Source organism: Heterocephalus glaber, unplaced genomic scaffold (genome assembly GCF_053883595.1).
Source record: "Heterocephalus glaber isolate CG9 unplaced genomic scaffold, H.glaber_assembly_v1.0 deba00001586, whole genome shotgun sequence".
NCBI lineage: Eukaryota > Metazoa > Chordata > Mammalia > Rodentia > Bathyergidae > Heterocephalus > Heterocephalus glaber.
The window spans coordinates 9,110,830-9,135,906 of NW_028258364.1; the positions used below are offsets into that span (position 1 = coordinate 9,110,830).

A 25,077-nucleotide genomic window follows, 5' to 3' on the forward strand; every position below is an offset into this window, starting at 1 on the left:
GCTTTATTTACAACATATTTTTACCCAATGTTGAATTATGAATAAGACTGGCAAGTGAGAGAAAACAGGAAGATGATACATCTTAAAGAAAAAAATCACTTGTAAAATTAATATCCACAGATTTAGAGGGTCTAACCTTAGAAAAAATAATTCTCTAAAACATTTCTTTAAAAACTATCATAGTAGGGGCCTGGGATTTAGCTCAGTGGTTTCACCACCTGCTGCGCAAGCACAAGGACTGGAGTATGATCCCTAGTACCAATAAATAAATAAATACATACATACATACACACATACTATCGTAGTATTCGGGCCGGGGATTTAGCTCAGTGGCACTGTGCCTGCCTCGCAAGCACAAGGTACTGAGTTCAATTCCCGTTACTAAAAAAAAAAAAAAAATCACAGCATTAATAATTCTTATATATTCTTATCTGTTTCTTCTTTCTTTTTCCTTCCCTTCCTCCCTCCTTCCCTCCTCTTTCTCTTCCTCTTTTTGAGACAGGGTCTCCTTATGTAGTTGAGGCTTGAACTCACAAACCTTCTGCTTCAGCCTCCCAAATGCTTCATCCCTTTTTTTTTTCAGTTCAGGGATCGAACTCAGGACCCTATGCTTGCCAGGCAGGTGTGGTGCCACTGAGCTACATCTCTGGCCCCCTTATTTTTTCACGTGATTACAGATATTTCCCCATAAAAATTCATTTTGTAGTAACTACATACCTACACATTCATAAATAAAGCTAATGGGAGCCAGGCATGGTGGTGCACACCTGTAATCTCAGCACTCAGAGGAGTCTGAGGCAGTGAGTTCAAGGCCAGATTGAGCTACATGGCAAGACTCTCTCAAGAACACAAAACAAAAGAAGAAACACAAAATAAGCTGGGCATGGTGGTATAATCCCAGGACTTCAGAAGCCTAAGGCAGAAAGACTGCAAGGGTGAGACCAGCCTGGCAAGATGCTGTCTCAAAAAAAAAGCAAAAAACACAAAAAAACCCCACAACTCTTTAAAAGGCTAGAGATCCCAGGCATGGTGGCACATCCCTGTAATCCTAGCACTCAGAAGGGAGGCTGAGGCAGGAGGATTGCTGTGAGTTCAAGGCCAGTTTGGACTACATGAGACACTGTCTCAAAAAAAAAAAAATTTTTTTTTAAAAGGCTAGAGATGTAGCTCAGTCTCAAGAGATGGGTTCACTTTCCAGTACCACACCAAAACCACAACAGTGCCACAACAAGAAAAAAGACTGGTGAGCACGTGGAAAAACTGGAACCCTGAATGTTGGAGGGAATATAAAATGGTGGAGCTATTATGAGAATTCCTCAAAAAAATTAAAAATAATAAAACTATATGATTCATCAGTTTCACTTCTAGGTATATACACAAAAGAACTAAGAGTAGGATCTTGAAGTTTTTTTCACATCCCTGTTCATAGCAGCACTATTCACAATAGCCAAGAAATAGAAATAACCAAATGTTACTGACAGATGAATGGATAAACAAAATGTGGTATATTGTGAAGGGGATCAGAATATGTCATCCCCAAAATATGCTTCTTTGGTATATTGATTATGTTAAGCTGAAGACAACTGAAGAACAGCAGATGCTGGGTGTAGAGGTACATGCCTGTAATCCCAGCACTCAGGAGACTGAGGCAAGATTGTGAGTTTGAGGCCAGCCTGGGCTACATAGCAAGCCTGAGACCAACCTGGACTACACAATGAAACCTTGTGACAAAACCAGACAGAGAGACAGAGAGACAGAGGGGGGGGGAAAGGGAAGGAAAGAGAGAGAGAGAGAGAGAGAGAGAGAGAGAGAGAGAGACAGAATGAATATAAAAATGAATGAGAATAAACTGGATACAGAAAGGGCTCTCTCTCCACTCCCTTTCTGCCTTAAAGCAGGGCATACATTTTTCTTCTGGTACCAGGAACATAATGTTCTGATCACCTGAGATAGAGGATTCTATACTGAGATGTATCTTTTACAATCTTTACTAAAATAACTTTTATCTTCCATTAGTCTCTCCCATTTATTGCCTACTTACTTTTCCATAATTTACTGCTTGTAAAAGCCTTTGTCTATTCACTTCATAATTTATCATTCCCCTATATTACCTAATCTATTTGTTAGGGGGGTACCGGGGATCGAACTGGGGACCTTGCACTTTCAAGGCAGGCGGTGGAATCACTGAGCTAAATCCCCGACCCTTACCTAATCTATTAACAGCAAATTTGAATGCTTTTTCTTCTGTAAATCTGTCTTTTGTCAATTTATTTATTTTTATTTTATTTTATTTTTTGTCTTTTGTCAATTTAAATCATAGGCCTCAGGCACGAAAGAGGACAGAGGAAAAAGTTTTTTGTCATCTACAGTGGACTGCTATTTAGCCTTAAAAGGGAAAGAAAAGCCAGGTACAGTGATGCATGCCTACAGTCTCACCTACTCAGGTGGTGAGGAAGACTGCTCAGCTGTGTCCATGAGTTCAAAACCAGTATGGACAACATAGCAAGATGCTGTCTCAAAAAGAAAAAGGAAAAAAAAAAAGCCAAGCACGATGATGGATGAGTGTAATCCCAGCACTCAGGAAGCTGAGAAAGGAAGATTATGAGTTGGAGGTCAGCCTGGGTTATGTAGTCTAGGCTCAAGGCCAGCCTGGACTATATACCAAGACCCTGTCTCAAAAAAAAAAAAAAAATTCGGACACATGCTACAACACAAATAAACCCTGAGAACATTATGTTACATGAAATAATCTTGTTACAAAAAGAAAAATACACCAAAAAGAAAAATGCTATATGGTCCCACATATACGAGGTACCTAGAGCAGTGAAATAATAGAAACAGAAAGTAGAATGGTGACTGCCAGGGACCAATGGAAGGAGAAACAAGAAATTATTTAGTGGGCATAAAGTTTTAGTTTTGCTAAACAAATCAACAAAAAAAGTTTTGGTTTTGCGAGAAGAAAATGTTTTAGTGCACAGTGTACAATTTGGCTTGCCTGAGCTGTACTGAGTGAAGAACTGCCTTAAGCCACATATAAAACATACAATAATTAATGTATACAGGTAACAGAAGTTCCTTTTTCTTATTTTTTTTATAATGCAGGGCTGTCTAAACCAAGGGCCACAGGTTGGACATGCTTATTTAATAACAATAAACAACTGTCTTCATAGATGCACGCACGCAGCTTGGTAATTATGTATTGCCGGTAACCAAGTTGCACAAGTGCATGGATGTGTGATATGTGTAAGTTTCAATCTGGCTGTGTGTGGCAGGCTCAGGAGGCAGAGTTAATTAGTATTTCACTTTCCCTACATAGTCTTCTGCTGTTGCCTACACAGTCTGTATTCAAGTACTGCACAATCAGATCATGAAAAATATGGCTAAAAATCTCTTAATAATGTTAAAAGTTTACAACCTTACCAGCTGTGCATGGCCACATGCAGCTCACTTCTGTTCTGCAGACTAGTTGTATAATAACATGAATATATTTAATACTACAGAACTTAGAAATGATAAGGTGACAAATTTTGTTATGTATTTTTGATACAATACAAATAATCTTAAAAATACTAAATGAGGTTAAAATGACATTTTGTCTAAATTTTAAAATTATGTATAATTTCTAATACTTACCTATACTGCTGAGAAACATTGTAAGATAAAGAATCCTAATAGATCTCCATCTGCTCTTATAATTCTCTTGAGTTTCTATGATGTCCCATTCTCTAGTAGTAAAGAAGAAAATAATATAGATTAAGCATCCATAATCTGAAATTCCAGAATCCAGAATGCTCCAAAATCTGAAAGTTTTTGAGCACTGACACACTACAGGTGGAAAAATCCTACACTTGCCCTCCAATGATAGGTTAGTCAAAACACAAGTGCACTAAAAATATTGTATAAAATTACCTTCAAATATTCCAAAATTTTAAAAAATATCAAAATCCTAAATATGAAACACTTCTGTTTCCAAGCATTTCAGACAAATTTACAAAGGCTGCACATCCCTTATCTCGTTATGAGCAGACTTTTCTGCTAATCATTTTATTTTCTCTTCCCTAAGGTCATGAAAATGATATAACGGGTATAATTTACTAATATTGATTTCTGCTGCACTGATTATCCACGAATAAGCATTACTTTAAAAATTTTATGATTGTATTAATGCATCATTGTATATACTTAGGAAACACAAGATACCTTTAAAAAGCAAAATATTTTTCTTTCTTTTTTTTGGTACCAGGGATCGAACTTGGGACCTTGCGCTTTCGAGGCAGTAAAAACCAAAACATTTTTCAAAGCAATTATTTTGTTGGCAAATTTGTTTGAACAAATTTATTAATCAAGAGTGTTGAAATCTGTCATTCTAACAAAATGAATAAACCTGGATGAAATTTGAAGCTCAGAGTAAGAAAAAAAAGTCTCTTTTTAAGAGAGCTTAATTTTAATAGGGTTACTGAATGTGAAATGGACCATAAGACCATTAACCATTTAATACAGTTAAATGTAGAGTTATGTCTCAAGAATCCTGCAATCTGTCTGGAAAACAGACCAAAGATGAATCAAACAGGATTCTAAGACATAAATATCTTATCTGTGCACTCAAACTTACTTAAGCTAATAAGAGAGCTTTAGTCTCATCAGTGTCGTGTAACTAGACATATTTCTATCAAAACAGATACATGATGTCAAAGCCACGGCAAACTAGAATCCCTAAAACAAAGCCGGGAGAAGAGAACTTGCTGAGAGTTAAAAACAGGAGCTTCTGACAGATTTCAAAAATGTCAGGAATAGAATAGGCAGAAAAACTAGAAAGCCAACATGAATACCTTAAAAGTATAGCAAAGCAAAATAAATTAGTATGGAAGCCAACAGACCCAAATGTCTTGATAGTCCTGAAGAATATCACTATCAAAATAGATTTCAGCACTGATGTAATTTTAATGATCTGAAGACAAAATCAAGTAAAGACAAAATTGTATTGTATATATTTTGTTGAGTAAATCAGGACCAGAGAAATATATTTTCCAAAGGGTTTCAATCATAGATTAAAATAAAAATTTGGTGCTGAAAGAGATAAAACAAAAGTTATGATTCAGTCAGGTTAACTGTGTATTCGAGTTAATTTACTTGATACAACTACTATGTTTCAAATAAAATGATAATTTAATTTTCCTAAAGTTAAAAATACATACTTAAGGCCCGGGGATTTAGCTCAGTGGCACAACGCCTGCCTCGAAAGCGCAAAATCCTAAGCTCGATCCCCCGTACAAAACAAACAAAACAAAAACAAAAAAAAAAATACATACATATATATATACTTAAGTGTGAAATATAGTACATATGTTTCTGAAGCACTGCCAATAAATTAGGATCAAAATTTTTAAAATTATATGGATCAAAATATTGACGTTATCCCTTCGAAGGTTTAAAGTTTTTACTTGTACATTCAATACAGGACAACAGGGAGCCCATTTTGGACAGGTTTATTTGCTATCAAAGTATCAGGCAATTACTAAGACTGGTACCTTCAAGTACCGGTTAAAACCATTTTGGAACTTTTAATTAACAAATGTGGAAAGCTATCAGCTGTACAGGGCTAACAAAATGCACTGGCGTAGCTGCTGCAATATTGTGACAGTTAAAGTCAAAGAGGTACCTTGGGTTTCACCAACATCTCTGTGAAACTAGCAGAAAGGAGTTGGAAGTAGGTAAGAAGTTCTCAGCCAACATCAAGATTGCACAGGACAAGTATCTGGCAACGACTGCCTCTACCAATGAACAAAAGCCAACTTCTCCAGAGAGCTCTAGGGAGCTACGACACTCGTTTCCAATTTGCTCACCTGGATGTTTGTTTTTGAAAGAATCTCATACCCTTCTCGGTACGCCTACGGTCTGGTCTGCCCTCGCGTGCATACCCTGTTTTGCAATTCTCCGCTATTCTCCAGTCAATTCATTTATTCTGCCTGACTTTCTGCGTTTCTTTTTAGGTTGAGAACCCGCAACACGGGCTCACTGGCCCGCGCGGCCAAGTGCCTGTAGTTGGGGAAGAGTCACCGGCGGCCGCGAGGGGACCTCCCGGCAGTGAGGGTTCGGTCCAGTGCAGTTGATGCCAGGAAGGGCGCCAGCTTCACAGCGCAGGAAGGGCTGGGTGTCCCTCCATCAGCGTCATCTCACCTGCTGCCGGGTGTGTCGTCGCCTAAGAGCGGCTCCCGTCCAGCCTCGACCCCCAGGCTCGTCATAGTGATAGCCCGACAGCTCTCGCGACACTTACTCTCTCCTACACCCCCCAATCTCCCGCGGCCTTCAAGTGCGTGCGCGCGCCCGGCGGCCGGAAATGGGCGGGGCGTCCCGAGATCACAGGCGGGGTCGCGCGGGAGGCGGAGCAGCTGCGGGCGGAAGGGAGTAGGGGCGGAGCTATGTGTTCCCGGGCTCCACCCCGCGTCCGCACCCGCCGCCCCGCCCAACTGCGCGTGGGCTAGTCGAACCAACTCAGGGGCGTTGCTCAAACGGCCGTCCAGCCGGGCTCTAGCGTGGTGCTCCTCAGTGCACTTCACTGCGACTCGCCTTGCCCGTCGTTCCACTGTTCCTCGAGAGGCTGAGGTGCCCGCTGTTGGTCTCTTACGAAAGACGAGTCTCAGAAGCCTCGAGAGCGGCGGCGCTGGGAGGTTCAGTCCGCTCGAGCGCAGACGTCCGCCCGGCGGCCAGTAAGTAGCCGGCGTGCCCCGGCTCCTGCTCGGTTCCGCGCGCTGCGTACGTGCGGCTAGGCAGGGACCCGAAGCGCGGGCGCGGCGGGGACGAGGCTGGGGTCTGGGCGCGCTCGGGGAGCCTCTGCCTGCAGCGGCAGGTGAAGCTGGCCCCCGCTTCTCGTTCCTTAGCTCGGCTGACTCCAAGACACCTTCACCTGTAGCGCTTGTGAAGGTCGGGACTGAAGGTGGGATCCAGCCCCTTCTTATCCGCGGGTCCCCCAACCCGCGCCCAGTGGAGGCCTCGCGAACTGCGGCCTTGCCCTTGTAAGATGCCACTCGGTAGATCTTGCTGTTGGAGCCTGGTGCTTAGAAAAGGCACGGCACCTGCCCAGCCACAACTGACTCCTTTAATCTCAAGAAAGATGGCATTTTAGAAAACCAGGGTATTTTCACTAGCTCTACATGCTACTTCCTTCCTGGTCTTTACAATTGACGTCTTATCTCTACAGCCAGGCTCACAGGCTAATTGGTGGCAGTAGTCAGCATTTGTGTCTCATAAATTAACATTTTATTAGCGCCAGCTACGTTGTCATGTGATTTAATTTTATTATAACTTTTCCATGAGATAGGTGTACAGTGCACAAATTTCCCTTTTACTGAGATCTAAGATCCAGAGACATTGATTACCCAGGGTCACTCAGTGTGGACTTGGCAAGAGTTGGGACACAAACTCAGTTCTTTTCAACTGATATTTCTAACCTATGCCAGGTTTCCTACTAGTTATATGTTGTGTGTGGTATTTATTGCTGTCTCCTCTAACCTTTGTTTCATTCGTGACCTTCTGTGTGTCCAGTGAAGTACATTCCACTGGTAAACAGTTAAGCTTTCTCTTCGAAAGTATCTTCTGAATCCTGACCTGGTTTTTTTTGTATTGATTGGATTCAGTCTTTCAAATTCAGTTGTAACACCTCATAAAAACATGTTAGAAGCCATTGACTGAGACCCAAAAAGGTGATGTTGCTGTCTTTACTTAGTCCCCAGAGGCTAGCATAGTAGTATATGTCGTAAATACAGTGGACAAAGGAACTTTGAACCAGTATTGCTGGTAAAAGGATATATATCTATATATAATATAGATATGAATATACGTGATGAGTAATGCTTATTAAATTTACACGTTTCATCCCCACAACCATCCTTTGAGGTAGGAATTGGAAAATTGTCTCAAATAGAAAAAAATATTGAAGGCAGGGATATTGAAGTAACTTGTGTAGATCACCATGTAAGAAGCAGCCACTTAAATTTGGGTGTGGTAGCACACACCCACTGGGTGGCTGAGGCAGGAGGATTGGCAAATTCAAACTCAGCCCGGGAAACTTAGTAACTTGACAGGACCTTGTCTCAAAATTTTAAAAGGCTAGGTCAGGGATTTAGCTCAGTGGTTCCACCACCTGCCTGGCAAGCACAAGGTCCTGAGTTCGATCACCAGTGCCAAAAAAAAAAAAAAAAATTTTTTTTAAAGGCTGAGGATGCAGCTCATTGTGAAGGCCCTGGCTTCAATCCCCAGGAACACACACACACACACACACACACACACACACACACACACACACACGCACGCTGCTTGAATTCAGGAATCATGGAGCTCCAGTGATGCAATCGGTTAGAGGGTGATTCTTATACAGGAAACACAGGATCCTAAATATAAAGCCTGTGCTGTTTACTACTAGGCTTCCTGTGAAAGCACAGCAGGAAGACTTTTTCCCCATATCTCTTAAAACACAATAAAACAGATACTTAGTTTTTATGTAAATGAAATAATTTGCTATGATGTATTAGGCCAAGTATTATTTCCTATTTGTTTTTTGGTTTTTTTTAGTTTTTTTTATTATTTCCTATGTGTATGTTAACGTGGCTTCCTCAAGGTCACACAGCCAGTGTTTGAACCTGAGTCTTTTGCCACTACTGTTTTCCATTGCTTCCTCCAAGTGATGAATTAAGATGACAGGAACATGTGTAATGAGTACATGCACAACTGGTGAAATCTAAAAAAGCTCTAAGTATCTCTTGGGAATCCACACATACCCTAATATCCAAACAAAGTACGTATTTTAAAAAGATCTTTTTAAAGCTCTTTGAAAAGACATTAGATTATTTCCTGAATGTTTCATAGGAGGATGAAACAGTCTACTCATTGGATTTCCTTAGATGATTGTTCAGAGTAGATATCTATACCCTGCCCAAACAAGTGAACTTCCTATTTTCCTACTTTTCTTGGGTGTAAGATTAAAAGGAATTAAATTTGTTGCACAAGGGTAGTTTTTAATGGTGTATAGCTGAGTATCTAAACCCTTGCTTGCTACTTAAACTTGTTCTGAAAAGAAGTGATTTAAAAGATGAATTACTAAGCAAAACTTAGGTCTTTTATTTAGAAAATGGTGGAGAAAGTTCTTGTACATGATGTTTTTAAAAATTTAATTTATACCTTTAGATATATGTATATATAAACAATCTGTAGATAGAAATCCAGAAAAAATTAGGATTATATTGTTTAAATATGTAGGTACCAGAGAGGAGATAAAAGTACTAGTGATGACATGACTGGCCATGAGTGCCACTTTAGCAACAGAGCTCATTTCTAGGAAAGACATTTGATTACTTGGCATTGTACTAGAGATTCTATTTTTGTTTCACTTTGTTTTTCCCTTTTATATTGGCTATTTTAAAATGTAGACAGCAATTGTGTCAGTTTGGCTTGATATACATATCAAAAGTGGGTCTTCAAAAGTGGGTCTTGTTTCTGCAAGAGCTCATTGGTGTCTGTCAAGCTTGATATACAGGCTTTTTGTATCTGGGATGGCTCTAGATGGTGCCTCCTTTTGGTAAATTGGAATTATGTTTACCCTGGGCTTGGACTGTTGTTTGTTTATGGTGGTACTGAACACCTGAACACCGCCAGCCCTGCCTAGAAAGATTTACATGTTTAGATAGTCAGAAAACCTGAGTATTTTATATTGCTCTTGGAGCTGAGATACGATTTAAGACTTGTATAATCCAGAATCTAACAACTATATTTATAGTAAGCTGTGTATGTGTGATTTGCTTTGTGTTCCTCCTTTGTCAGTTGTGTACTGGGGGATAAATATAGCAAGGATTATGCTGGCTCTAGTTTCGGAGTGCTGACTTTTATCTGCCCCACCACCACCACCACCACTCAATACTGGGGATTGAACCCAGGCCCTTGACACTATACTACATCTCCAGCCCAATTTTTTATTTTGAGTGAGGGTCTCACTGAGTCATTGAGTTGCCCAGGCTGGGCTTGAGTCTGTGATCCTCTTGCCTCAGCCTCCCAGAGTTTGGGGTTATAGGGGTGCACTACTAAGTCAGCTTGGAGTGCCCACTCTTGCAGCCTGTTATACAGGGAGTCAAAATGGTGTGGTAAAGTTTTCTAGTTTAGAATTGAAAATCAGGTATGATTAAAGAACTTAGGTACATAATAAATATAGTACTTCGCAAACTATTTGAAAAGTTCATTGTTCTTAAGTATTTTCTTGCTTCCCTTGCAACTTTCTATTTCTGTATGTTTGTCTTTAGTTTTATCTTCTGTCATTGTGAAAGAATGTTGAAATTTTTAAAAGTTATGTCTTATGAAAAGTATATTACTTTTCTTCTTACTGTAAAATACTAGAGTTGGATTTTTAATTTTATCCTTTACTACATGCCAGTTGCTATTGGTGCCGTGGATATTGCAAAGGAAAACATTGAACCCAGCCCATCCCGCTTTAGTAGAGAAAATAAAAGGCCTCTAATAAAATTCTAGTAAAAGACAAGGAAATCCTGTATTACAATGACATGCCACTGTTCTATAGTTTAATAAATATGCACAAAAATGTACCAGTGTCTTATTTTGTAATACTGGGGATAGAACCTAGAGGCTTTCTACCACCGAACTACATCACAGCCTTATTTATTTACTTATTCATGGATGATGGATGGATGGATAGATGGATGGATGAATGACAGAGTCTCACTCAGTTTCCCAGGCTGGCCTTGATTTTGTGATCCTCCTTTTCGAGTTTCCTGAATAGCTAGGATTATAGGCATACACCACTATGCCTGGCTCAGTGGTATATATTTTAACAATTCCAGAAAGATCCAAGGAGTACTGTAATGAAAATCATTTATCACTCAGAATTATCTTTCCTTATGCTATCTCCCTTCCCCCAAAATATATCTAAAGTTTTGGCCTATTATTTGGAATATGTAACACTCGTCAGAATTTTACAAATTGTGTGAAGAATAACCTACTAGTCCATTTCCACCCCAGATGAATATACTTCAGGTCAGTTTGGACACTCATCACCCATAGTTAGTGCAGACCCACAAGTTAAGGGCAGTCTTCCAGATGCCACTGCCAGTGCTAATCACACTTAAGGCATCTCCAGGCTCCACCCTTCTGAGCATCTTGGCCACAAATTTAGAGACTGTTAAGATCCTTGCTAGAACTCAGAAAATTCCTGTATGGTATTAACATTGTAGCTTTAGCTGGGCATGGCAGTGCACACCTGTAACCCCAGCACTTGAGAGACTGAGGCAGGAGGATCAGGAGTTTGAGGCTGTCCTGGGTAAGTTCAAGGCTGGCCTGAACTACATAGGGAGACCCTGACTCAAAAAAAAAACACCAGAAACTAAAAATAAATGAAATTGTAGCTTAATAAAAGATACAACTGAGAAATAGCCAAATGAAGAAACATATGAAAGAAGCAATATGGAGTTGGCATGCTCCTTGTGGAGGCCAGAGCATCACCTTCTGGAGATGTCAAAGTGTTAACTAAAAATCTCTAACAAGGTCCAATGGCCAGTTTTTCCTGGGTTATCATTACATGCACATGATTGATTGAATCATTGGCCAAGTTAATTGAACATGATTTCCCTCTTCATTCCCTTCTCTGGAGGTCAGGCTGGTCCAAAGTATGTGGTTCGGCCCCAACTGCATAAGTCACTTTATGAACATAACACAAGCATTCAACTCACAAAATTTCAAGGGTTTTAGGAGCACCATAACAGAACTAGGTCAAAAGACAGATTTATTCTTTTTTGGTAAATGGGGGTTGGGTACTGGGGCCTGAACCCAAGGTATTTGCCATGAGCTGCATCCCCACTCCTTTTTAATTTTTAATTTTTTTTTTTTTTTTGAGACAGGATCTCTAAGACACTAAGTTGCTGAGACGGGCTCAAAATTTAAATCCCCTGCCTCAGCCTTCCAGAGTGCTGGGACTACAAGTGTGTTTCACCATGCCTTTCATACTGACATTTACTCTTCAAGGGAAAAAAACAAAACTAGCTAAACAATTTAAATATATATTACATTTATACTTCTGTGATTTTAATCACTTAATTATAATATATATAATGGAGACAGCATTTTGGAAGTCAATTTACCTTTTACTATTTGTTTAGAAGTATAAAAACCTGATTTACACAAATTTTCAAGAGCTCATTGGCTTATAAATGAATGTTTATCAGGTAGATGAAGTTTGAGTTTTTGTTTTTCCTGTTGGTATGAACAAAATGTCACTTGATATTGAGGGTGTTAGCTCAGACATTGTACTCAAAAGCTAAGTATAATTGGTTTCCCTTATTGTAGCGTACGGTATCTGTGGTAGTCCTCATGATTGGGGCCCTCTAATGTTTATACATTTATGTAATCCCTTCCTTTTTAGTTTTGCCAGAACCTGTGATTTACCTTTTAACCAATAGAAATATGGCAAAGGTGATGGAATGTCACTCCCACAGCTCACTCTTACTCTTACTCTTCTGGCCTTGAAGACATGAGCTGCCAGATTGTGAACTTTTATGGATAAAGCTAGGTAATAGCAAAGTGTGGATAGCCTCCAGAAGGCTAGGCTGACAAACAGAAAATAAATTCTGCCTTTTATAAATAAATAAACCCTTTAAGTGGGCTCTTCTCCATTCATGCTTCTAGACAGAAATTCATTTGATAGCTTGATTGAAATGATGAGGGCCTAAAGCAGAAAGTATAGGTTGGCTAGGGTCTTGGAAATTAATCTCAAGGAAAAATAAAATAAAAAGATGGAGGGGAAACAGACTAGGCTCAAAAGATTTCTTCAGATTTTTCTATTTGAAGATCATAGTGAAGCTTTCAAATATTTAAATTATGTAGTGTCCCTTTTTGAAGAGAATAATATTAGTTTTGAGTTCTGTTTTAAGTTAAATAGGATAACAAACTATACTTATTGAGGGCATTATCGAAAGGAAAAGAAAGCATCAATTGACTTTCTACCAAAATTTTGTAAGGAGACTGTCAACATAAAATAACAAGCTAGACATGGTGATACACACCTGTAATCCCAATAGTCTGGGAGACTGAGAAAGGAGTATTGCTAGGGGGCCCCACCTGGGCAGTTTAGCAATTCATTGAGACCCTGTCTCAAAATAAAAATTTTTTAAAGGTCTAGGCATGTACCTCAGTGCAAAGGCCTTAGGCTCACTCCCCAGTACTTTGACGTGAAATGAAATAACAGAAAGCCTTTCCAAAGAAATAAGCTTATTCAGGAACATGCAGAGGATTGCAATCAGGGATAGGCATGCTGTATTGGATGATGAGCACATCTAGGAAGATTGAGAGAAGGGGATCCTTTTAAAGATGAAAAGGAGGAAGTCATGCAGGTTACTTGAAACAAGAGTTCATTGGTTACAAGGGCTTATTGCAGGCAGTAACATGTACTGGCCATTGGTAGGAGAGGGTCTTCATAGAAATGGCTCTGATTGCAAGTGTGGATTAGTAAGGCTACTTGCAATAGTGCTGTTAGGACTGGCTGCTGCTGAAAAGATATCCTCAGAAATGGCCTTAACTAAATAAGAAGGGGAAGAGGGGACAGGGAGGGGCTGGTCAAAAAAGAAAGAAGCAAGATACATCATGTACAGCTACCAATTCTCTATGATGAATGTGATCATTATGTCTATCTAAAAATGTACCAATAAATATTTTGCTTCCAAAAAACAAATGAAAGAAATGGGCTTACCTGCATGCCTGTCCTTTAGGCAGTTTTTGTGATAATTCTTTTTCAGGTAAATATCCATGAAGACCTTCTCTTCATGGTCTTCCAGCTGTTTTATTAAGAGTTTGAGAGAAGTGACTCTCTATTGATTCTGACAGCTTTCACAGATTAACTCCAAATTCTAAATTGTTTCTCTTTTTAAAATTATGGTAAAATATTCTAATGTCAAGTTTACTATCTTAATCATTTTAAGTGTACAGTTCAGTGTTACTAAGTACATTCATATTGCTGGACAACCAATACCACCATCCACCTCTAGTTTTCATCTTCCAAAATGGAAACTCTGTGCCCGTTAAACAGCCTCCCCATTTTCCCTTACCCCAACTCTAGCAACTAATGTTCTACTTTCTGTCTGTGAATCTGAGTAATCTAGGTAAATGGAATCATACAAGGTTTGGCTTTTTATACTACCAAGGTTTATCAGTATGTCCATATGGTAGCATGTGGCAGAATTTCCCTCCTTTTTAAAACAATAATATTCCATTGTGTATATGCATGTTGATGGACACTTTAAAGTTTTAGATTTATTAGTTTAATAAAAACAGTGCTTTGGGCCAAGAACGTAGCTCAGTGGTGTAGCGTCTGCCTGCCTGGCAACTGCAAGGCCCTGAGTTTGAGTCCAAGTACCAAAAAAAACCAAACAAACAAATAAAAAAAGTGCTTTATAGTTGTATCTTTGCATTGATGACATCATTTAATATTTGTGACACGCCCCTGTGATTTGATTTTCTAACTCAGGTCAGTAAACTGTTGGCCAGCCTGTCTGTCTGTGGCATGTGAGCTAAGAATCGTCTTTGCAGATGAACATTTGTACTCATTTTTATGATAGGGTATTAAGTTTGAATCCATTTAAGCAAATTTCTAAGAAAAAAATTTATTCTTATCAATATGCTTGTACTACGAAAAAATACATCCAGCTAATACTACATTTTGAATTTCTGCAATTTAAAAATTATAAAAATCAATTTGCTTTCTTACTATATAAATACTTTATGATAAACTTAACTTTCCCTCTTGGATGATGAAAAGGGAGCAAATATATCTGTCATTATTTGTTGTAAAGAGTGAACTAACAGACTATGTAGACCTGTAGACCATGAAAATACAGATTTGAGTATTAAAAGATGTCATAGTAAAGGTAACCAACCAGTGATAACATTGCTATTATTAATAGATATAACTTAAATTTGTAGAGCATCATATAAGTGATTTATATAAATTTAACATTTCATTCATATACCTGTTTTTCAAAAAATATATCTGATTCTCTAAGGACTCAATTCAACAATTTACTCTCAGTCTTTAATTTTACCTGATATTGAAAGAAATAGTAAATTGACTTTCTGTCTTGATTAAAATATGAAAGATTTGGCGGGGGTGGGGGGGTGGCTCAGTTGGTGAAATGGTTACAAAATATATATGAAGTCAGGGCCAGGGATTTACCTCAGGGATGTATATGAAGTCCTGGTTGTTGAAAAAAAGAAGAGAAAGAAAAAAGAGAAATTTAAAGTCATTTGAAATTTTGCTTCTAGATGCTGTTTGCTACTAATGGGTGTGAGCAAGTTAGATATTCTATACCGGAGACTTCTCCTCACAAAACTTTTTATTAGAGGATGGGGACGGCCAGAAGATCTCAAAAGGTATTTTTTTCTGAATAATTGTTTTGAATTTGTTTTAATGCAGTTATAAAATCCTTTGCTCCCAAATAGAGTGATTGATTGGGAAATTAAACGTTAAATTATTAATTATTTAAAAATTAATTGCTTCCTTTTATCTTTTTTTAGTTATCTCTCAAGTTTTAGCTCATAGCATCAAAAATTGGACTATGTAAAAAATAATTCCCCTCTTTAAGAGTTCTCAAAAACACAGGGCCAGGGATTTAGCTCAGTGGTTCCACCGCCTGCCTCACAAGCCAAGGACCCGAGTTCTATCCCCGTTACCAAAAAAAAGAGTTCTCAAAAACACAAACTAATCAGGCATGGCGACTATAATCCCAACACTCAGAAGACTAAGGTAGGAGGATTGCAAGTTTGAGGCCAGCCAGGGCTACATAGCAATTTTTAGGCCTGCCAAGGCTACACTGTGAGACTTTGTTTTAAAAAAAAAAGAAAAGCATTACGCTGGGCATAGTGACGCCTCTGTAATCCCAGAATTTAGGAGGCTGAGTGAGGCAGGATGCCCTTGCATTTGAGTCCAGCCTGGGCTACAGCCAGTCAGAATTACATGAGACCCTGTCTAAAAAAGAAAAAAATAAAAGAACTACATAAATACAAATTAGGTTTTTTTTAAACTTCAGTAATTATTAAACTGGTTAGTTTCCAGGCACTGACTTTTCTCAAGTAACCTGAATTTGTAATGACTATAAAATTAGAATAAAGCTGGGTGTGTTGGCATTGCCTATAATCCCAGCACTCAGGAGGCTGAGGCAGGAAGATTGCCATGATTTCCAGGCCAGCCTGAACCACATAGCAAGACCCTGTCTCAAACCAAAAACAAAAAAGCCCCAAATAAATGGGATACACTATAGCTCATAGGAAAATCTGAACTTAAGAAAATTAATTTGCTGTATTAGTGCCTTTAATTTTTGTTTGATAAAAATTAAATTTTAATATGGTTTATGAACTGAATTTGCTAATTTTTAATCAGTATTAGTCTCACTAGATAATGAATATAGTAGGTATATAACAGGTGAATGTTTTTCCTTTCTATCTCCTTTCTCATAATAGACTTTTTGAATTCAGGAAGATGATTGGAAACCGAGAAAGATGCCAGAATCTGGTTTCAAGCGATTATCCAGTGTACATTGATAAGGTATTCAAATAGAAGAAATGCAGTTGGAGAACTGTAGGGAACAGGGGAAGGGGACGTTACCAGAACCTCTGCAGTAAGTCCTAGTCTCCTGCGAGCCACGGCAGCACACGGCAAATTACAGGAAAGGTAGAAAAATGAGACTGAGAAGAAGCTGAGCTTTGGGTCTGATCAGTGCTGCTCTGGGTGGCAAAGACAAAAACCCCTAGCTTGCAGCACCTTTTATTCAGTTCATCAGAAGAAACAAATGTCACAAATGAATATGTAGAGTTCAGTACTTCACCTTGGGATAAACAAGGTGTAACAAAAGACTGGGGAGCGGTGGAAGTCTAAGAACAATGAGGAACTAAGCTGACGAAGATTTGATTCCTTCCAGGAACTACAGATTTGATTCCTTCCAGGAACTACGCAGATGAAGATTTGGTTCCTCCCAGGGTGTCTCCTGCAGGTGTGGTCTTGTTCTGGAGCATTACAGCATCATGGGATCACTAAGGTCTCAGTTGTGACCTGAGGCCAAAATGGAATTATGTCTCGGAATGCCATAGCTGGCCTATAGGTGGAAGAACTAGGCCTAATCAAATGATTTTTCCCTAGAATTATGTAGCATTGTTCCCAACAGAGAACTTCTGGTTTAACATAAGTATGTTCCAAGAATAGACTGAATGTTGGAGTATAACAACAAACACTAAAAAATGAGTGTGGTGGATTTTCATGTAATATTTAAAGAATGCTTAACCAGATATTATTAATAAATATATTCATATATACAGTATTTGGGAGAATATTATTTGCCTAAATACAAAGAAGTACTTAGCCTGGATCTTTCTGAGTCTCATTTTTGTATCTGTAAGCTCAAGAAGGTTTAAATAAATTATTCAACATTATAGAATGTAGGTATTAAAGGGGAGTAATCTGGTTGGAGAATTGGCTCATAAAATGATATTTCAAAAAAAACTATTAAAAAACACAAGGGAAAATGTTATGGGATGGAGTTAATTGCTTTGAGAATGGTAGAAGTTCTATAAAATTAGAGAATATGAGAATGTTTTTGAAATGGTTTTGCTTTTTAAGCAACCAGTGGTGTTTCTGCCAGATATTTCTAGGTTAATGTAATTGAATACTTTGAGATATTATAGGAGAAGGGATATAGTGGGAGGACTTCTTACAGCCCTCACTGCCATTCAACCAAAGTCACACTCTCCGTGTGTCTTTTAGGTATTGGATATCTTTAGAAGACTTCCTTTTTCAAAAGATTTCCACTGCTAAAAACAGATTTCATGACTGAAAACCTCTACAGCATAGTATGTATGTCCTGGATTTAGAAGATTTTTCTATTGACTCCAATTTTACTATTTGTATTTTAAAAATATTTCTATTTTCTTTTTTTTTCCATTAAAAACTATAGGTTCAGGGCCAGGGATTTAGCTCAGTGGTTCCAGTGTCTGCCTTGCAAGCTCAAGGTCCCGAGTTCAATCCCTGGTACCAAAAATAATAATAATAATAATAAAGCTTACTAAATAAAAAATCAGTCTCCTTCTGCATTCTTCTGAGTTGCAGGGGGTTTGAGAACACTGCATTCCTATTCATCATTGTAAATTTGTCATCCATGCCATCGTCTGGTGCTGGTGGCACGTATAGAAGTTATATTGCTCAAAAACATTAGGTCCTGGTGTTGGAGAGCCATTAGAGGTAATGCAGTTGGAGTTCCACAGTGATATGGTCTAGACAGAAGACACTGGAAAGGCCCAACGTGGAGCTCTGTGTCCCCTGGCAGGACTTCCCCCTATTAAGGCAAAATGCCTCCGACTTCAATATGAAGACATTTGGTAGGCCACACTCAATGAGCACCTCTTAGTTTTATGTCTCCTGGTAATATTTCCTGTATATACCCCTTTAAATTAATTGTACAGGGTAATTAAAACTTCTTTAAGATTTAAAAAAAAAATCAGTCTCCTTTATGCTAGAAGTGGTGGTTCATGCCTGTAATCCTAGCCACTCCAAAGGCTGTGGCAGGAGGATTACATGTTCTTGCTCAGCCTTGCCAATTGAATGAGACCATGGCTCAAGATTTTTAAAAAAGGATTAGGGCTGTAGCTCAGTGGAAGGGCACTTGTCTAGCATGAGCAAAGCCCTGGATGCAATATTCAGTACAGTAAAAGAAGAAAAAGTCTCCTTTAATGTCTGCCACTTTCTGCCACCTATTTCCACTTCTGTCTCAAGGAGGAATTACTTTTAAGATCTAGGCTCCAGTCATGGTGGCACATGCCTATAGACTTGACTACTTGGGAGGCTGAGGCAGGAGGATTGTGAGTTTAAGGTTGGCCAGGCTATTCATCAAGACCCTATCTCAAAATTAAAGGGCTGATAGTGATGATGCTCAATGATAGAGGCCCTGGGCGCATGCTCTCTCCCTCTCCCTCTCCCTCCCCTCCCTCCCTCCCTCTCTCTCTCTCTCTCTCTCTCTGTCTTTCTCTCTCTTTACTATGTAGTTCACAGTGACCTTGAACTCACTATGTAGCCCAGGCTGGCCTTGAACTGGAAATGATCCTCCTGCCTCAACCTCCCAAGTGCTGGGATTACAGGCATGTGCCACCACGTCTGGCTGAGCTCAGGAAAAAGATTTTGGGATGCATTCTTACAGATCGTCTCTTGATTTTTCAAAGCTTTGATATAATTCACATACCATAAAATTTATCTTTTATCTTTTTTTTTTTTTCCACGGTACTGAGGATTAAACCCAGGACCTTCACACAGAGCTACATCCCCATCTGTTTTTATTTTTTAGTTTGCTAAGTTGCTTAGGCTGGGCTCAAACTTGTGATCCTCCTGCCTCAGGTTCCCATAGTTCTGGAGAATTCACCTTTTCAAAGTATGGTTTCCAAGATGTATAACCATCACTCTTTTCACTAATTGCAGAGCATTTTCATTGCCTCAGAAAGAAACATTATACCCATTGTCTGTTATTTCCTATTGCTGACATTCCCTACTTGCCGACAATCACTAATCTACTTTCTGTTCCTATGGACTCTCCTATTTAAGATAATTTCTTATAAATGGAATCATGCAATATATGGCCTTTTTTGTGTCTGACTTCTTTAACTTAGTATGACTTTAAAAATATTTTAAATATTTTTGTGGTACTGAGAATTGAACCCAGGGCCTCAGACATATTAGGCAAGTGACTATACCAGGGCTACATCTACAACCTTTTTTGAGGGTTTTTTTTTTTTTGTACCCGGGATCAAACCCTAGACCTTTGCGCTTGTGCGGAAGGAAGCAGAACCACTGAGCTAAATCCCCAGCCCAACCCTTTTTAAGTTTTATTTTTAGGTAAGTTTTCACCAAGCTGCTCAGACTGGTCTCAAGTTTGCGATACTCCTGCCTCAGCGATACTCCTGCCTCAGCCCCGAGTGTACTTGAGGTTACAGGTCCATGGCACCACACCCAGCCAGCATGCTATTTTTAGGTTCAGTATTTTGTTCTTTTATATTAATAAATGATATTCCATTGTATGATATGCCATATTTTGTTTTTTAAACAAGACATTTGAGTCCTTTCTACTTGGCTGTTATGAATAGTACTGTTGTGAACATTGTGTACAAGTTTTTGTGTGAACATTCATTCAGTTTTATGTATACCTGAGAGTTTATTAGTTCATACGACAACTCTGCATTTTATTTTTAGTGCCTATTAACTTAAAAAATACTGAATTTCAATATGGTGTTCCATGCCTGCATATATTTTGATCATATGCATCTCCTCTATTACTCTCCCTTATACCCCTTTTCTTTCCCTCTTGGTCTGTTCCTTCTATTTGTTAAGTTTCCCTTCTATTTTCATGACATCTTTTTTTTAGATTCCACATACTAGGGAATACTTGTCTTTCTGTGTCTGGCTTTTTTTGCTTAACATGATACTCTCCAAACCTATCCATTTTCTTGCAAATGACATAATTTTATTCCTTAGAGCTGAATAATACTCCGCTGTGTATGTGTACCACTTTTTTTTTCAATCTATTCATCTATTAATGTGTAGGCTGGTTCCATATCTTGGTTATTGTGAATTGTGACAAAAATAAAAATGGATATGGAGGTGTCTCTACAGTATGTTGGCTTTAATTTTTTCTGGTATATATGAAGGAATGGTATATCAGGTCATATAGTAGTTCTGTTTTTGGTTTTCTGAGAAACTTCCATACTGATTTCTACAGTGGCTGTACTAATTTACAATCCTACCAGAAGTGTAGAAGGGTTCCTTTTTCTACACCTCTTCACCAGCATTTATTGTTTTTTCTATTCTTGATAATAGCCATTCTGATTGTGATGAGATGAAATCTCAGTGTAATTTTGGCTTGCATTTCCCTAATGGTTAAAAACGTTGAACATTTTTTCATATGCTTGTTTGCCATTTGTACATCTTTTGAGAAGTATCCTGTTCAATTGCTCATTTATTGATTGGGCTATTTGATTTTCTGGTGTTAAGTTTTTTATGTTTGCCATTTGTACATCTTTTGAGAAGTATCTATTCTGTTCACTTGCTCATTTATTGATTGGGCTATTTGATTGTCTGGTGTTAAGTTTTTTATGTATATATTCTAGATATTAATCATCTGTTGGAAGAGTAGTGACAAAGATTTTCTCCTATTCTGGAGGCTACCTCTTCTTTAATTGTTCCCTTGCTGTGCAAAATTTTTAAGTTGATGTAGTCCCATTTGTTGATTCATGGTATTATTTCCTGTGCTATTAAAGCCCTATTCAGGAAGTCTTTGCCTGTGCCTATGGCTTCAAGTGTTTCCATTGTTTTCTTCTAGCATTTTCAAAGGTTCAGGTCTTACACCTACGTCTTTGATCCATTTCTGAATTGAAGGATCTAGTTTCAATCTTCTACAAGTGAATATCCACTTTTCCCAGCACCATTTAAAGTCTCTTTTCTCCAGAGTATGTTTTTGGTGTCTTGGGCTGGGGATTTAGCTCAGTGGTTCCACTGCCTGCCGCGCAAGTGCAAGGTCCCAAGTTCAATCCCCGGTACCAAAAAAAAAAAAAAAAAAAAAAAAGCTGTTCTTGGTGTCTTGTCAAAAATAAGATGCCTGTGGGGCCTGGGGACTTAGCTCAGTGGCACTGCGCGCCTGGCTGGCAAGCACAAGGTCCTGAGTTTGATCCCCAGTAGAGGAAAAAAAAAAATCAGATGGGTGTAGTTGTGTGGATTTTTGTGCCTTCTATTTTGTTCCATTGGTCTATATCTACTTTTGTACCAGTACCATACTATTTTTTTTTTTTTGGTACCAGGGATCGAACTTTGGTCTTGTGCTTGCAGAGGCAGGCGCCAGAACTACTGAGTTAAATCCCCGGCCCCAGTACCATACTATTTTTGTTACTGTGGCTTTGTAGTATAATTTGAAATCAAATATTGTCTGTTATGCCTCTGCCTTGCTCTTTTTGCTTAGGAGTGCTTTGGCTATTCTGGGTTGTGTTTCCATATGAATTTTAAGATTTTTTTTTTTCTAGTTTTGTGAAGAATGTCATTGGAATTTTGATGGGAATTGCCCTTTTGGTAATAGGGCCATTTTAACAATATTGATTGTGCTGATTCATGAACATGGGAAGTCCTTCCATTTTCTATTGTCTTCAGTTTCTTCAGTGTTCTGTAATTTTCATTGTAGAGGTCCTTTACCACCTTGATTAGGTTGATCCCTAGGTACATTTTATTTCTATTGTAAATGGAATTGTTTTCCTGATTTGAGCTATTTTATGATTGGTATATAGAAAAATTATTGATTTTTAAAATGTTGATATAGTATATTTAACTGTTTTTCCCCAAGTACTTAGAATTGAACTCAGGACTATCACATTGAGTAATATCCTCTGGCTTTTTTCAATTTTTTATTTTAAGACATGGTCTTAGGCCAGGAATTTAGCTCAGTGGTTCTGCTGCCTGCCTTGCAAGCACAAGGACCTGAGTTCGATCAAAACAAAAACAAAAACAAAACACATGGTCTCACTGAGCTGCCATGTGCCCAGGTAGGTCTCAAACTTGCTGTCTTGCCTAAGCTTCCCAGCATTTGTCAGTTATAGGCAGTGGCCACCTGGTTTATATTTACTCTTTAAGAAAATATAGAAAACTGTTTTCCCTAGTTTCTGCACCCAAGACATTCATGGTGGTGCACACCTGTGAGCCCAGCACTCAGGAGGCTGAGGCAGGAGGATTGCTGTGAGTTCAGGGCCAGCCTGGGGTACATAGTGAGTTCAAGGCCCGTCTAAACTATACAGTGAGGGGCCAGGGATTTAGCTCAGTGGTTCCGCTGCCTGCCTCACAAGCACAAGGTCCTGAGTTCAATCCCCTGTACCAAAAGAAATTTAAAAATAAATTAAAAATAAACTATACAGTGAGAATTTGTCTCAAAAAAAAAAAATGGCCAGGGATTTAGCTCACTGGCACCACACCTGCTTTGCAAGTGCCAGGTCCTGAGTTTGATCCCTGGTACCGCAAAAAAAAAGTGACTAACCCATTTTACATTCCCATCAACCGTACCACTTTTGCCGCCAGTTTTGCCACATTCTTACCAGTATTTGGGAGTAATTCACAAATGTATTTCATTGTGGTTTTGACTTGAATTTTTATAATAACTGATGTTGAACATCTTTTCATGCGAATACTGGTTATTTGTAAGTCTTCCTTAGTGAAGCAGTTTTTCAAATCCTTCACTCTTGAAAGGGGTTACTTACCTTTTTAATGTTGAGTTGTATCTTAGTTGTTCAATGTATATTATTGTATATCATGTGACTCTTAAGTTTTTTCTTATACCAGCTCTAGTAACACTTTTGTTGAATTATATTCCCTTTCATATTAGTTTGTTCAGTCTCATTAATTAGTAATTAATTTGTGTTGCTCTTTTATCTAATAGTTTATTCTGAAATATATACAAAGAAAACTTTAAAACTATACTAAGGCAATAGGCATGGTGACACACACCTGTAACCCCAGGACTTGGGAAGCTGAAACAGGAGGATTTCCTCAAGTTCAAGGCCAACCTGAACTGCATTGTGAGACCTTGTCTCAAAAAAAAAAAAACCTAAAGCATAAAAATGACTAAAATGGAAAGACTTCTTAGATAAAAAATTTAATACCAATGTTAGGTCTCCTTAAGCATTTTTTAAAATGCAGTACAGGGCCAGGGATTTAGCTCAGCGGTTTCGCTGCCTGCTGCACAAGCGCAAGGACCCAAGTTTGATCCCCGGTACCAAAAAAAAAAATGCAGTACAATTCCAATTAAAGTATTTAATTTAGAATTTCGATCCATGTAAGTATCTTAAAATTATTTTGGAAAAATAGAATACAGTTAGATCAGGAGCACTCTTAAAAGGAAGATTAAGGAGAGACTAGTTCACTAATATATCAATGAGTATTACAAAGCCATAGTTATCACTATACCATAATATTGGTGCAGAAATATAGGCTATTAAAATCTAATAAAGTGTTTCAAATAAATTGCAAAAATTTATGGAAATTCAATAAATGATGTAGTATTCTAAGTCATTTGCATATGCATTTTAAAATAAAAGACATTGGCACAACTAGCTATAATTTGTGTTTTTAAAAATGCTAGATGGAGCCGGGGATTTAGCTCAGTGGTTTCATTGCCTGCTGCGCAAGCACAAGGACCTGAGTTCGATCCCTGGTACCAAAAAAAAAAAAATGCTAGATGTAGTTTAGTGGTAAAGTGTTGGCCTAACATGTGTGAAGCCCTATGTTCAATCCTAAACACAACCGAAAAAAGTTGCTAAAGTTAATTTTATAGACACAAAACCAGAAACTAATGGATGTTTGTTTCTGACTTTAATGAAAATATGTGGTACTTTTCTGCTACTTGTACTTCAGTTTTTACTGTTGGCTTGATTTTTTAAAAATTTCTACTATATTTGAGGGGAAAATAAGTTTAGGTACTGAATGTTAGCTAATTTCCATTTTTCCTTATTTAACATGTTGACATATGACTCATTACCTCAATAGGTTGCCAGTACTGAACCACTATAATATATTCAATATCAACTCTTATTTGATTGTGGTAAATTATTATAATTTCTAAATTCTTCTTATGATTATATTGTTGAATTCTTTTAACTAGTATTTTATTTTGAGTTATTGTTGTCAGTGTATGAATGAGATTTATTATTTTCCCAACTAGGCTATAGTAAAAGATATAGAAAGAAAATAAATGTGTAGTAACAATGTCTTTTGAAAAGCAGAGTAGAGCTAAAAGGAAATATAGTAAGCCCTGGAGAAAGTTAATTCAGTAGAACCTTTTTATTATAAAAACATCCATGGTAGACCAAGATATAGTCTACTTGCATACATCTTCATTTTTCCTTTCTTTTAGATTGAAGAGCAGTCAGACTGTAAGATCCTAGATGGACACTTTGTCTCCCCAATGGCCCATTATGTACCTGATATCATGCCAATTGAATCTGTTATTGCAAGGTAAGAATTTTTGAGAAAGA

At 38.2% G+C, this 25,077-nt stretch overlaps 2 protein-coding genes across 13 annotated transcripts in view; one reads left to right on the top strand and one right to left on the bottom strand.

Annotated features, from left to right (window-relative positions):
- The window catches only part of Mfsd8 (major facilitator superfamily domain containing 8), a 48,885-nt gene extending 42,555 nt beyond the window's left edge, over nt 1-6,330 (bottom strand). The window contains exons 1-2 of one of the 3 annotated variants that reach the window (XM_004854957.3): nt 6,178-6,330; nt 3,634-3,725 (exon numbers count right to left, since the gene is read on the bottom strand). In XM_004854957.3, coding sequence (XP_004855014.1) covers nt 3,634-3,725; nt 6,178-6,242 — 157 coding nt within the window. In that variant the 5' untranslated portion in view covers nt 6,243-6,330. Of the gene's footprint in view, nt 1-3,633; nt 3,726-5,843 lie in introns of those variants that run through there. The other 2 variants (XM_021236476.2, XM_013075906.3) reach the window with 2 other exon arrangements.
- A 125-nt stretch (nt 6,331-6,455) lies between these two features.
- The window catches only part of Abhd18 (abhydrolase domain containing 18), a 45,079-nt gene continuing 26,457 nt past the window's right edge, over nt 6,456-25,077 (top strand). For 5 of the 10 annotated variants that reach the window (XR_015443904.1, XM_004854959.3, XM_087193273.1 and 2 more), the window contains exons 1-4: nt 6,456-6,707; nt 15,307-15,414; nt 16,501-16,585; nt 24,957-25,057. Coding sequence is in view for 7 of the 10 variants with exons in the window: in XM_004854959.3 (XP_004855016.1) it covers nt 15,323-15,414; nt 16,501-16,585; nt 24,957-25,057 (278 nt within the window). In the remaining 3 variants the exon portion in view is untranslated. The other 5 variants (XM_021236486.2, XM_087193276.1, XM_087193277.1 and 2 more) reach the window with 3 other exon arrangements.